At 33.4% G+C, this 13531-nt stretch overlaps 1 protein-coding gene and 1 long non-coding RNA gene across 2 annotated transcripts in view; both read left to right on the top strand.

The window, feature by feature from the left end:
• Positions 1 to 13531, top strand: part of LOC143251110 (uncharacterized) — a 119156-nt gene that overhangs the window by 37428 nt on the left and 68197 nt on the right. The window lies entirely within an intron of this gene.
• LOC143251252 (inositol 1,4,5-trisphosphate receptor-like) overlaps positions 1 to 13531 on the top strand; it is a 46514-nt gene that overhangs the window by 12202 nt on the left and 20781 nt on the right. The window contains exons 9-13 of the mRNA XM_076502695.1: positions 2038 to 2152; positions 6307 to 6479; positions 7691 to 7855; positions 10668 to 10872; positions 12282 to 12425. Of these exons, the coding sequence (XP_076358810.1) occupies positions 2038 to 2152; positions 6307 to 6479; positions 7691 to 7855; positions 10668 to 10872; positions 12282 to 12425 (802 nt within the window). The remainder of the gene's footprint in view (positions 1 to 2037; positions 2153 to 6306; positions 6480 to 7690; positions 7856 to 10667; positions 10873 to 12281; positions 12426 to 13531) is intronic.

Here is a 13531-nt window from a genome sequence, read left to right as displayed (position 1 = left end):
GCTGCAGTATTAGAAAGATTGTGAAAAATCAATAGTGTAGTTGGTTACCTTCAAACAAAAACAAAGTGAAAGATATCACTGTATACTCTTGGTAAGTAATAAAAATATTATGTAATTGTAGTTTTATTAAATACATTATGGGGATGTTAATATTTTGACAGAGGGATATGTAGACTGATACAAACACTGTGAGGAAGTCAGTATTACTACAGAAGGATATGTAACCTGATGCAAGCACTGTGAGGAAGTTAGTATTTCTACAGAAGGATGTGTAGCCTGATGCAAGCACTGTGAGGAAGTTAGTATTTCTACAGAAGGATGTGTAGCCTGATGCAAGCACTGTGAGGAAGTTAGTATTTCTACAGAAGGATGTGTAGCCTGATGCAAGCACTGTGAGGAAGTTAGTATTTCTACAGAAGGATGTGTAGCCTGATGCAAGCACTGTGAGGAAGTCGGTATTTCTACAGAAGGATGTGTAGCCTGATGCAAGCACTGTGAGGAAGTCGGTATTTCTACAGAGGAAGCCTGATGCGGTGGCACTTCTACAGAAGGATGTGTAGCCTGATGCAAGCACTGTGAGGAAGTCAAGCACCGGTACTTCTACAGAAGGATGTGTAGCCTGATGCAAGCACTGTGAGGAAGTCGGTACTTCTACAGAAGGATGTGTAGCCTGATGCAAGCACTGTGAGGAAGTCGGTACTTCTACAGAAGGATGTGTAGCCTGATGCAAGCACTGTGAGGAAGTCGGTACTTCTACAGAAGGATGTGTAGCCTGATGCAAGCACTGTGAGGGAAGTCGGTACTTCTACAGAAGGATGTGTAGCCTGATGCAAGCACTGTGAGGAAGTCGGTACTTCTACAGAAGGATGTGTAGCCTGATGCAAGCACTGTGAGAGGAAGTCGGTACTTCTACAGAAGGATGTGTAGCCTGATGCAAGCACTGTGAGGAAGTCGGTACTTCTACAGAAGGATGTGTAGCCTGATGCAAGCACTGTGAGGAAGTCGGTACTTCTACAGAAGGATGTGTAGCCTGATGCAAGCACTGTGAGGAAGTCGGTACTTCTACAGAAGGATGTGTAGCCTGATGCAAGCACTGTGAGGAAGTCGGTACTTCTACAGAAGGATGTGTAGCCTGATGCAAGCACTGTGAGGAAGTCGGTATTTCTACAGAAGGATGTGTAGCCTGATGCAAGCACTGTGAGGAAGTCGGTATTTTTACAGAAGGATGTGTAGACTGAGGCAAGCACTGTGAGGAAGTCGGTATTTTTACAGAAGGATGTGTAGACTGATGCAAGCACTGTGAGGAAGTCGGTATTTCTACAGAAGGATGTGTAGACTGATGCAAGCAATGTGAGGAAGTCGGGTATTTTACAGAAGGATGTGTAGACTGATGCAAGCACTGTGAGGAAGTCTGTTTTTACAGAAGGACTGTGAGGAAGTGTATGTGTTAACTGATGCAAACATTGTGATAAAGTCAATTCTTCATGGGGTTATGTAGTCTGACAGTGCTTTATGGCATATGTTAATTTAGCTGTAAGCAAAAACATTTGAGATAGTACTACAGCCTTCTCTTATGTGAAACATAATTACATTTTTTATTGTGGATATTGCAGTCTTATTGAGTTTTTGAGCACACTAACGGGATCATAGCTCATTAAATCTACCAACCAAGATGTAGTAAAGTGATACATATTTTAGGGACATTCTTTCATTTAGTGAAAAATATTTTAAGGATTGTTTTGTTCACGTGTTTTTTTTGTCACTCACCCTTCAAAGTAAATCACACAAGAGCTACTGACACTTTCTGGATTAGATATTTAAGTGCAGATGAAGTAATATTTATCAAAATTTTAGTAAAGATTTATAATTACCAAAATGTTTCATCTTTCTTTATATTCTGTTTATCACGCCACTGCAATTACAGAAATGTTGGAGTTGTGCTCAAAAATAATAAAGAAATATGTAAAAAAATATGTATCTCTTTGTTTTTTGCTACCAGTTATAATCTAATTTTATACATTGTTCATACCAGGTCAGCCTCTTCTGTTTTGGGTGAGTCGGCACATGTCAATATGGAGTACTGTGGCTTTCAATTTAGCTGTCTTGATCAACCTCATTGTAGCATTTTTCTATCCCTTTTCTGATCCCACTGGTAAGTTAACTCACAAATTTGGTTGTTCAAACTTATTGTGTTTTCTTAGTTTAAAGCTAGATGTAATAATGTGTGAGTTTGTTTTACTTCTGTTTAAAGTTACTAGTAATAATTTCTTTTGTTGTTTGTGTTCTTTTATGTAGTATTTCTTCCTTCATTTACTCAGATATATTTTGTAATAAACAGAATTATTTTCATCACTGTTTAATGTTTGACAAAACCTATAAATCATTTTAAATTTTCAAATCCATTATATGTTACCTCCTCTCGCATAGACAGCTCTTCTAATTTAGTGCTGCCCTCTATATGCAATTGTTTTTCACACATGCCACAATTTTCTGTCTCTTCCCCACACTATAAATAACTGATTTTAATAGATCTCTCATGCAAATCAACGTGTCAACCCTCCACCAATAAGAGTGACATGCTCTCGTGATGCATTTTGACTCTGTCCACTCAATTCTGTCACTTAGCAGTACTCATGTTTAGACATTTTTTGGTTTGGTACTTTTCATAAAAATCATGATTCCCTGTCCCTCCTATAGAATCAGCTAGGCTTAACATGTTATTTTCAACTTTATTTCTCTGGTATGTTTTATCCAATTTCCCATTTTCTATGATTCCTTAATTACCTCCATGTTGGTTCATTTGTCATTTTTGTGTCTCATTTTACACGTGGCTTGCTTCCTCTTTGTTTTTGGGATTTCTGTATTTCTTTCTTTCCTGATGTTTTAGATAATGTGTCTGAGACTGGAATCTCATGTATAGTCTTTACATCAGTATTCAACCCTTTCATCTCTGAATGCAAATTTGTTGCAGTTGGAACCATGACAATCGTATTCCTTTCCCATCTTGGACCTTATCTACCCATCTCTCTCCCTCTTCCAGGAGTTTTTCATCTCATTGTTTTATTCAATGGTGATGGGCATACCACCAACAGTTCTGGAAACTAACCAAATCCAGTGGAAACTGGACCATAATATATTGTTATCCTTTGGCAATCTTTCACTACAATTCCATAAGTTCTTTGGTTTTTATCAGAAGGACTTGCCCTACTTTTTCTTTCCCACCTCTTTTATCCCTGGTACCTTTTTCTTTCCTCATGACTTGTGATTCTGCCATCAGCCTACATCTGTCCAAGGAAATACAAGATTTTCTGTTTCTGCAGCCCATAACATCAGTTCATCTTTCTACAGGCTCTTATTACAGGCTGTTTGTTGTCCTTGCTCTAAACTAGAGACTGGTAGCCTGCACTAAGTTTGTTCTGCCTCATTCTTGTTTTCAGTCTGTTCCATTTTACCTTGGAGTCATTTCTGCCCCAAAGGTGGATTTTTCTTCAGAGATATTGAGGATGATAAAGAGGAATGTCATGAATAATTATTTTGCATATCCTAATATTCATCACTCATGACCCTCTCTTTAATTTATTATTCACAGAGTGATTTCTCTGTTTTGTTTTGGTCCTGTATGCTTTATTGGGCTTATATAGCATTCGTTCATCACTTTATTCCTCACAATGAGGCTTTTGCTTTGTCCCTTCACCACAAATTTCCTTGATTATGGTCTCTTGCTCCTCATCTTTTTGTTCTGGCTGTCAGTGTTTTCAGCCAGGATTGGACGATACACACTTATCTTTCCATTCTCCTCCTTCTCTGTAGGATTTTGGTCATCCTTGACACTCCATGTTTATTCTTCCTGACAGTTCTTTCCTGGCTGTGCCAGATGTGGCTTCTGCAGCTTCTTGAGCTCCATCCTTCTTCTCCATTTCCTTTAAATGTACACCTTCTTCACCATCTTCAGTCACCGGTATTTCATCCAAACCTCCAGTCTCGGAGATGAAAACTTTATGATCCTCTTTCATATCCTGACCAGTTGTCTGGATTTTAGTTTGTAGTTGACTTGCCACTAGTATAATTCACTTTTTTACTCTCACCAGTTGGTTGGGTTTTAGTTTGTAGCTCACCTGCTACTGGTATGATCCTCCTTCCTACTCCCACATAAATGTTGGGTCCCTGTGGCCTTGGTTTTGGATCAAACTTGTCAATATGAGCCTCATTGTACTTCCTTGTGGATGTCAATTCCTACCAGCATGGGTTTTGAGATATGGTTGACTCGCCATTTACAATCTCTTGTGCCCTTGCCATTCTACACCTGGGTTTGCATCCTTTTCATTTTACCCTCTTTTTTTAATATTTGGGATTAAGTTTTATAAATATTGCATGGTTTGGATCACTGTATGGCCATAGTTCTCTCCCAGGTTGATGTGCTTCTCTGTTTTCTGCCACTATGTGCAACATCGTTTTTCAATGGGTATAGAATATACCTGGTTCAGAAGTGGTGCAGTTCCCAACATCAGATCTTATAAAGTGACTGTCTCATCTTAGGGAGTGTCCTACAGACACATTTGAAGAATGTTTCTTTCTTACCCTAGAACTGGTTTCTCCCTCTATTCAGTGTGGGATTTGAGCTGTACCAAACTGGAAGTTGTAATTTTCCTACAGTGAAAATGTATTTCCAATAGGTACTTGCCACCTCTCACAATTCCCACTGAAAATTGACACTTCCATCTTATGCCAACACTGGCAGAATTCAATAGAGTCACATGCAACATGAGGGTATGTCACATTCTTATTGTAGCATTCTTAAAAAAACATTCCTTTTGTATATAGAGGGCAGAGTTAAATGATAATAGGTATGTATGTATCAGAAATACATTTTGTGTGAGAAAATCATAACACCTGAATAAAATCAGTGTGAATGTAAGGATAAGATACTATGGTCATAACCCAAGGTAATAAAATATTTTTTGTGTAACAACTGAAAATAGTCACCAATTTCATCCATTCATAACTAGATTAGAATGTATGTTTAGCCATATATATTCAGGTTTGTTTTTTTGTTGTTGTTGGTGGTGTGTGTGTTTTGTTTTAGTACATATAATCTCCATGTACTAAGGATTCCTATTAATTAAATGTTAGTAGACTGTAAATGTATGCTCAGGTAAAGCATACACATAAAACAGTTAGAAACTTGTATCACTTTGAACATGTGTCTGACCTCTCTACCCTTTCTTGCCTTCTGGGAAGTGGCAAAGGTGCCTTGAATATTTTTAAAAATTTGTATGAGCTCAGAGATTTTATCCATTGAAAATGTTATGTGAAATATTCTGTGATGGTTGAAGTGTTCATTCCTGGTATACTATGCTTGTTCAGTCAGAATTTGACCATTACACTTAATCATATTTGTCTGTTGTGGATATTTTTAAGATGTTACTTCCACGGGCTAGTAAATGTCATAATGACTAAACATCTTTCGCTTTGAATAAAGGTTTACTTCTTCATTCATCTCTGTTTATTTCCTTTTCAATTTATTCTCTGCATAACAGTTTTGTAGTCTACATTTTATTGTTATATCTGAACGTGTTCATCTGATATTAATTGATCTGAAAACTGCAATTTAAAAACTTAATTATCTAGGGTGTTTTATAGAGAGCTGGTTCAATGTTCTGTGCTGGAATTGGTTATAAGTTATAATAGTGTAGAATAAAGACTTGTCAAAATTAACAGCAGGAAGTACCCAGCTGATGTAACAATGCATTATATTCTTTACAAATCAAAATTAAAGTATGATAAATTAGCTATACTGATTGTCAGGTTGATTTTCAATGTCTGTGATTAGGAGTTAACCTACACACAGAAATGACAGTGGCTTTATCTCCTGAAAATTCTTCTCTGTACATTATTGTAGCATGGTGAAGAATCGCATCAGCAAAAACCAAAAAAGTATCACTGTGCCAAAAGAGTTAAATATTTAAAACTTTCCACTGTTTAGGACTGATTTTGAAGATATATGTTTATACATCTGTGTTTGGGTCATCCACATCATAAACTGTAGTTTCTAATTTGCTCTGAATTTGAAACCATAATTTTTATTAACTTGGTTCATTTTCCAGCTTTACTGTTTTGTTTAAAGAGATGTAACATAATACAAAACAAGTATTAAAATGTAAATTTAAGATACAAGGTTATATGTTTTAAATCTTGAATTATATAAAGGTGTGTAATTCTTTGTCCTATTTTAGTTTTCTGTTTATTTTTCAATGTTACCAAATCCCAAACTGACATATGCCTTTATGTATTTATTTTCATCACTAGATCTTGGGCCACGAGCTTCTGGACTCATCTGGGCAGCTATGTTCATCTCCCTAGCTACAGTTGTCACTTTACCTCGACCGTTGGGCATTCGTACTTTTGTTGGAACTGTCATCCTTCGTATGATCTATTCTTTAGGTTTACAACCAACTTTGTGGTTACTGGGCACAGCCAATGTAAGTGTCTTCATTTTGCTGTTTAAAAGTTTTACTTTGTTTTATAAACATGACATCGAGAATGTCTTGTTTTTTAAGTCATTTAACACATCATGTACTATCATCATCAACAAGTTAATTTACAAATGCTGTAATTGTTTAAAAAGATCATTGATTTTTATGATTTGTTACCTCTTTCATTTTGTTATACCAGATCCTATCTTTTACTTGTGCCATCTAAGATAATTGATAATGTCAATATTACCATTTTTATGATTTTAACTTTGTTTCATTTCTAGATCTAAGTGTTTCACTCTGTAAGTTCTTTATTTTTAATTAAGTTATTAACTTTATATATAAATGTGTTGATCTCTTTATTTGTAATGATTAGAAGTCCAGTCTAATAGTGATCTCTTGTGATTTACTTATTCCATGCAGTCTAATAGTGATCTCTTGTGATTTACATATTCCATGTTAAGCTTTGCAGGTGATCATGGTCTTAAATGATCTAACATTCTGTTTAATATCTTCTATAAGATCTTAAATCCCAAAGATTTGATGTTCTATGGGATGACATTAAATTATATTGATCTGTGATTACTAGTAATTGGACTTATTAGGTACAGGCAACAGTACCCATCCCCAGTGACAGCAAAAGTTTACGTTAATCCATAAATTTAAATTATTTCATAGCTTTAAAAAGGTTTTGTGTTGCACAGCCAATGTTCTGAACTACTTGTACCACCTACTGTGAAATGTAATTATTGAGCACTTCAGTCTAACTAAGAGTCACTTCACAATATCATAAAATAAATCTGCATGTTTGTTATTTAAGTTACTTCACGTTTTAAAATGTAAATGATAGTGAGGTTAATTTATAACAATTTAGTGTAGAATATCCTGCTTGTGAAATAACATTTAGCATCAACGATATTCATGTCTGTTGTGTCGTCATTTCAAAAGTGAATGTTGAGCTTTGCCTACACATGCAGCTTTTCAAATGAGCTTTGGAAGTGGTTGCCATGGCCGTGTGTGTGTATTCTTTGGATGTGGTTGCCATGGCCGTGTGTGTATTCTTTGGAAGTGGTTGCCATGGCCGTGTGTGTATTCTTTGGAAGTGGTTGCCATGGCCGTGTGTGTATTCTTTGGAAGTGGTTGCCATGGCCGTGTGTGTATTCTTGTGACTTGTTTATAATAAATTCCATCACCAACTTGTTTTTCTTTTCCATTAGATGATCATGTCATCAGTACATCTAGTCAGTATTATGGGAAACAATGGAACATTTAACAAGACTTTCCGACAAATTCTAACGGATATAGAACTGCTGTATCATGTAGCTTACCTGTTTTTCTGTGTGCTAGGCCTATGCATGCATCCTTTTTTCTATGGTGTGCTGGTAAGTTATTCTCTTAATCTTGTGGTGAAACATTTTAAACACAGTTTGTGAAGTTTTGTAGTTATATGTAGTTACTACATTATAAGGGTTTGAAATTTTATTATTTTCAGTGCTGAGAAAGATGTTTAATAAAGTAATGTTGCTTACAGATGCTGAAGTTGGGGAAAGAGTTGAATGGTAAAGTTTTTCATAATTTTACATAAACTCTCTATAGCTGTTGAGTTTCATGTGATTTAGTGACCAGCTAACTGAACTTCTGGTCAGAAGTTCTGTAATTCTAATCATGATAACTTGTTGAACGTACTCTACACTTTTAAATGTAGTATTGTTGTAACTGACGGACAGTCCAGTGATTTGGTTGAAAGTATCTCTGTGGACAGTTGGTGATGCTGACTAGAGTCTCTCCCTCTAAACAGCAATTCTAAATTATTAGTGACTTTGCCTGACATTTGCAGTCTCTAATGTGGCTGCTTAGCTGATTTATTTATTCAACTTTCATGTGGAAAACAAAAATGTATTTTGAAACTTAATAATGGCTTTAGAACATTTTTCTAAAAAGAGATTTTTCTATTTTCCATTTTCCTTTTCTCCAAGCTCATATTGTTAACAATTTAACAGTCAAGTTAACTTCAACAGTTGTTTAGGCTTGAAATTTTTATTCGAGGCTCCAATTCTTCTTTGCCTATGATTATTTATTAGGTATTGTTTTTGTTAATATTTTTAAAACCAAGATGAAATTAGGTTTTGATTGTTGAAAGGCTGCATTGTTGTTTGAGATTAATGTATAGGTTCTGCAATATGACCCATCTATAATGGGTCATAATTAGTATTAGAAAAACCTCTAATTGTATCTCAAATTAAAGCTATCTGAAGGAATGTTAGTCTGATAAAATAAGTATGAACAACAGGTTGTAATGCTTAAGGCATATTACATATTTTAGTCATCACATATTCATGTGGTTGAAATGTGCCTTGTTTGAAGTCGTGAATAATAGCTAGTCTTGATTTAAATAGGGCATGCAGAATGAATCAATCACTGTTGTAATATTTTATTATTTTATCAATTACTAATAAAAGTTTTTTTTCTGCTGTTAATATTACTAATTAATCTCTCTTCAAAGTGAGCTTTAGTTCTATTTTTATTTCTAATTATGTTGAATATGTCAGTAATGGTATGTTATTTGGTTTCGATCTCATATCTGTCTAAAACAAGTTTTTATAAAGCTCAAAAGGTTTTGTAATTATTCTATTTGATATGAAAGTATTAAACAAAACAAAGTGATAAAATGTATTTTCTTCTCTTTTTTTTTAAATAAATAATATTCCAGTAATTTTATGGAACAAAACACAGCTAAATGTTTTTTCAATACCAGTTTAAGTTTATATTGTTTTCTGTGACTTTTTAAAAAAACTCCATAATCACAGCAGTTTGTAGCTATTACCAAAACATTTTTTAATCTTTTAAATGGAAAAGTAATCTTTAATGAAGCATACTTGTATCTGCTTGTACAAGATGGATAAATCATATGTACTTAAATAAGTTGTACTCATTGAAGCTTAATAAATAAAAATGTATTCAGTATTATGTTACTGCTTAGAAAAATATTCCATGCAAAACTTAATTATCTATAAGCAGCAATTACATAGATTAGTGCCATGTAAAGTAACCAATGATAAGAAATTATAATGAAATTGATTAACCAAAGTTAGTATTTCTAATTATTATGGAGTTCTAATTTCTCACAGACATAATCAGTTAATCAAAATTTGTTTCTATTTATTACTATTTTAAGTAATGTGATGAGATAATTATTGGAATTAATTAGGTAATTGAAATTAAGATTTCCAGTTATCAGTGTATAACCATCCAAATAACTGAAAATTATTATTACATGTGTTTGCTGTTAAACATGAAGCTACATAGTGAGAATATAATTTTAAACAGCTGAACAGCTTCATTCACACACCACCACCAATTTCCTTTCATTGTTGGTTTTTTTCTTCTTGAACTGTTTACTGGTGGGAAGACAACTGTATAACAGCATCTGAAAGCAACTAATCAATTATCGTTAATCACTTGGCTCTGTTTATGAAAACATAACTGATATGATTGATAAATGACTTATGTTATCGTTAATGTTAAACACGTAAGGTAGTACTTAGGAGCACTATGATCATTTGTATATTGTTTTTAAACACTTATATAAAAAACAAATATAACATTAAATTTAATACATTTGATAAATCAACAACAATAACTTTTTTTTGTGTGTTCACTAGAAATATTATAATATCAACTCAGTTATGTAGGTGTCAGTTTTTAACTTCTATCTGTATCTTATCAGTCAATCAGTTGTTTATTAAGTTCCCATCTTTAGCTGGCTGTGATCTTTGATAACTGGATGTGGTTTGGTCTTTAATCATCTGTTTGAGAAGTTCCATCTTCTAGATTTAGGTTGAGAATCATTAAAGTGATTGGAAAAGAAATGTATTTGTCAGTTAGTTGGGTGGGTGTAATATTTGTTTGTTTTTTATCTTATGATGTATCTATGGGTTTAATAACCTTCAGTTTGTGTTTTTCATTAATGGTGTAATGTTTGGTTGTTTTTTATCTTATGATGTATCTATGGGTTTAATAGCCTTCAGTTTGTGTTTTTTATTAATGGTGTGATGTTTGGTTGTTTTTTGTTATCTTATGATGTATCTATGGGTTTAATAGTCTTCAGTTTGTGTTTTTTATTAATGGTTTATTTATATTTAAGGTCTTAACATGTAGGAAAGTTTAGCAGTATTACTATGATACCCTTTTTAGCTTTTAGATGTAGTTTTTCAAGAAGAGACGCTTCTCAATGTTATCAAGTCTGTGACACGAAATGGACGCTCTATCATTCTCACGGCTGTCCTCGCTCTCATTCTGGTCTACCTCTTCTCCATTATTGGATACCTCTTCTTCCGAGATGACTTTCTGATGGAAGTAGATGAAAGAATTGTGGAAGAACCAAAACCAAAGTTACCAGGTAATATAAATTAAATGACACAAATTATCAAATATGGTATTTGAAGTTTACAGCCAACTACAGTATAGTACATACATTGGAAGAGTCCTCTGAAATCTGAACTAGAGGTTTTATGTAATAAGAGTAATAGAGTAAATACAGAGAATTTTATGAAGCTCAAACTAGAAGTTCTAATTGATCAGAGTTAGGTAGAAAGGATTTTGCTGAAGTGTAAACTACAGTTTCAGTAGTTTAGATAATTTACATGAAATGACAAAAACACAGTTTCTGAATTGTTAGAGTTAAATACAATAGATCTTTCTGAATCTAAAAACACAGATTGTTAATAGTTTAATTACATAGTACCTTACTGAAACTTAAAAGACTATTTATAAAGTGTTATGGTAAGTATAAAGGATTCTGCTGAATTCTCTACTACTGTTTTTAAATAGTTATGATAAAACCACTGTATTGTACTGAAGCCTAAATTGTAGTTTCTAAACTGTTAGGGTAAGTGTAGATGATTTTGCTGAATTCTCTACTACTATTTCTAAACTGTTAGGGTAAATGTAGAGAATTTTGCTGAAATATCTACTACTATTTCTAAACTGTTAGGGTAAGTGAAGAGAATTTTGCTGAAATATCTACTACTATTTCTAAACTGTTAGGGTAAGTGAAGAGAATTTTGCTGAATTATCTACTACTGTTTCTAAGCAGTTAGGGTAAAAACATTGGACACATTTCCTAAGTTGTTATGGTTTAAGTACAAATAATTTTCAGTGCTGTGATAGAAATAATGTACCAAACATTGCTAAATTCTAAGCAAAAGCTACTCTAATTAAAGTACATATGACTTTACTGAAGATTAAATCAAACCTAAATGGTTTATTGAGAGTGTATAAAACCACATGAAAGCCTTAACTAGAACTACATTACATAGAATCTTGCTAAAGTTTCTGTGTTAAAGTAAATGTCTTTATATTTATTTGAATGTTGAAACTAGTTAATCTTGGGAAATGTATGTATGTAAGATCTGGTTAAGGTAAGTTAGTTTTAAAATTTACTGATGTACACAGATAACTAGTATCTAAATTTAAGCTAGAGCCTAAATTTGCTCTGAAATATTTTCACAGAGAAAGCCTGAGCTTGTACTGACAGTATATAAAGTCAGTTTAAAAAACATTGTAGCAATGCTAGTTCGACTGTTTTTTGTTGTACTGGTTGAATGTCAAACAGAGGGCTGGTTTACACTCAAACTGACATGTAATAAAAAAAATTACCATAATAATTTTTTCAATATGAAAATAACTTTCTGACATTCATAAAAACTCATTCAACAGATAATGTGAAATATAGCTGTTCTAGAATCAGGTTTGGTTAGAAAATAAGTTATCCACAGTCCTAGTGAAGCCCTTTTCATTTTGCTGTAGAATTTGTAGCTAAACATAGTCCAACAATGGAAACGGCAGACCTTCAACCTAAACCAGAATTTTGTTCATCAGAAGAAGTAGCCAACTGTGATAAAAATACAACATCAAGAGACAACAAGTACACCATTCATAATAATCTATCTGGTACGTTATATTTCCTAGGTAGTTTTATTTCAACTTCTGCATATTGTTTTTCCATTTTTGACCTTTGTTGAGAGAGAATAGTTTGTGTATATATATATACATATAGCTCCTGTGTAAAACTTTTTGAAAGTACATTTTTTTTTGCAATTGCAGTGCTTTGTTTCATAATATGTAAAAATAAAAGGGGAGGGGCTCTTGATTTGGAAGGTTATAAAATACAATTTCAAAACTGTTTTCTTTGATTTGGTGTTATGGCAAAATAGCATGTACACAACTCTGTTTTTAAGTTCTCTTTATTATTTATTTAATGTAGGAGGTAACACAATAACATTTACATGGCTGTATACTCAGTTTCTGCTAGTGTTTTTCACTTTTAGGACAAATTAAAATTGTAGAAAAATGTACACAGTTTTTAGGAATGGATATAATAACGAATATGTCCTCTAGTAGTTCAGTAGTAAATCTACTGAGTTAGTGATAAAGTCTGGGGTTTGATTCCCTGAAATAGACATAGCAGATAGCCCAATGTGGCTTTACTCTCAATCAAATGCACACACACACTAACAAGGGATGCAGCTTTCAGGATAGCTTTATGTAACTGTAAGAAATTTGTATATAGCAAGCAGATTTTATCATTAAATCTGCTATTATGTAGTTTGCTTCATTCGGAGGTCATTTCCAGTATTCAACATTTTCTGAATTCTAACTGTGGTTGGAAATTTTCACTAAAACATGTCAGTATAAATGAGGTGAAATGGCAGTGTTTATATATTTTCCTAATTTAAAATTTTACTGTATATATTTTTAAAGAAATTGTGTTAACTGCAACTAATATTTTCTGGAACCTGCTTCAATATAAAGTTAGATAGGAGTACAGTCCTTAAGTGATTACAAAGAAAGGCTTGGATTACAAGATGGCTGGATTATTAAATTTTACTTTTTACTTCAGCTTTTACTAACAAAGATTAAAACACCAGTCCATATCTTAAACAGTTGGTAAATGACAACAAGAGCAAACAAGATGAGTGCATTAATTCTAAACTGGTTAAGAAACATCGGGAAGTTTAAAAAAACAATAAGGCTTCTGGGTCAGATAATATTTCCTC

The sequence above is a fragment of the Tachypleus tridentatus genome, chromosome 5, assembly GCF_004210375.1.
Source record: "Tachypleus tridentatus isolate NWPU-2018 chromosome 5, ASM421037v1, whole genome shotgun sequence".
Taxonomy (NCBI): Eukaryota; Metazoa; Arthropoda; class Merostomata; order Xiphosura; family Limulidae; genus Tachypleus; species Tachypleus tridentatus.
This window is presented reverse-complemented; position numbering and strand designations above follow the sequence as displayed.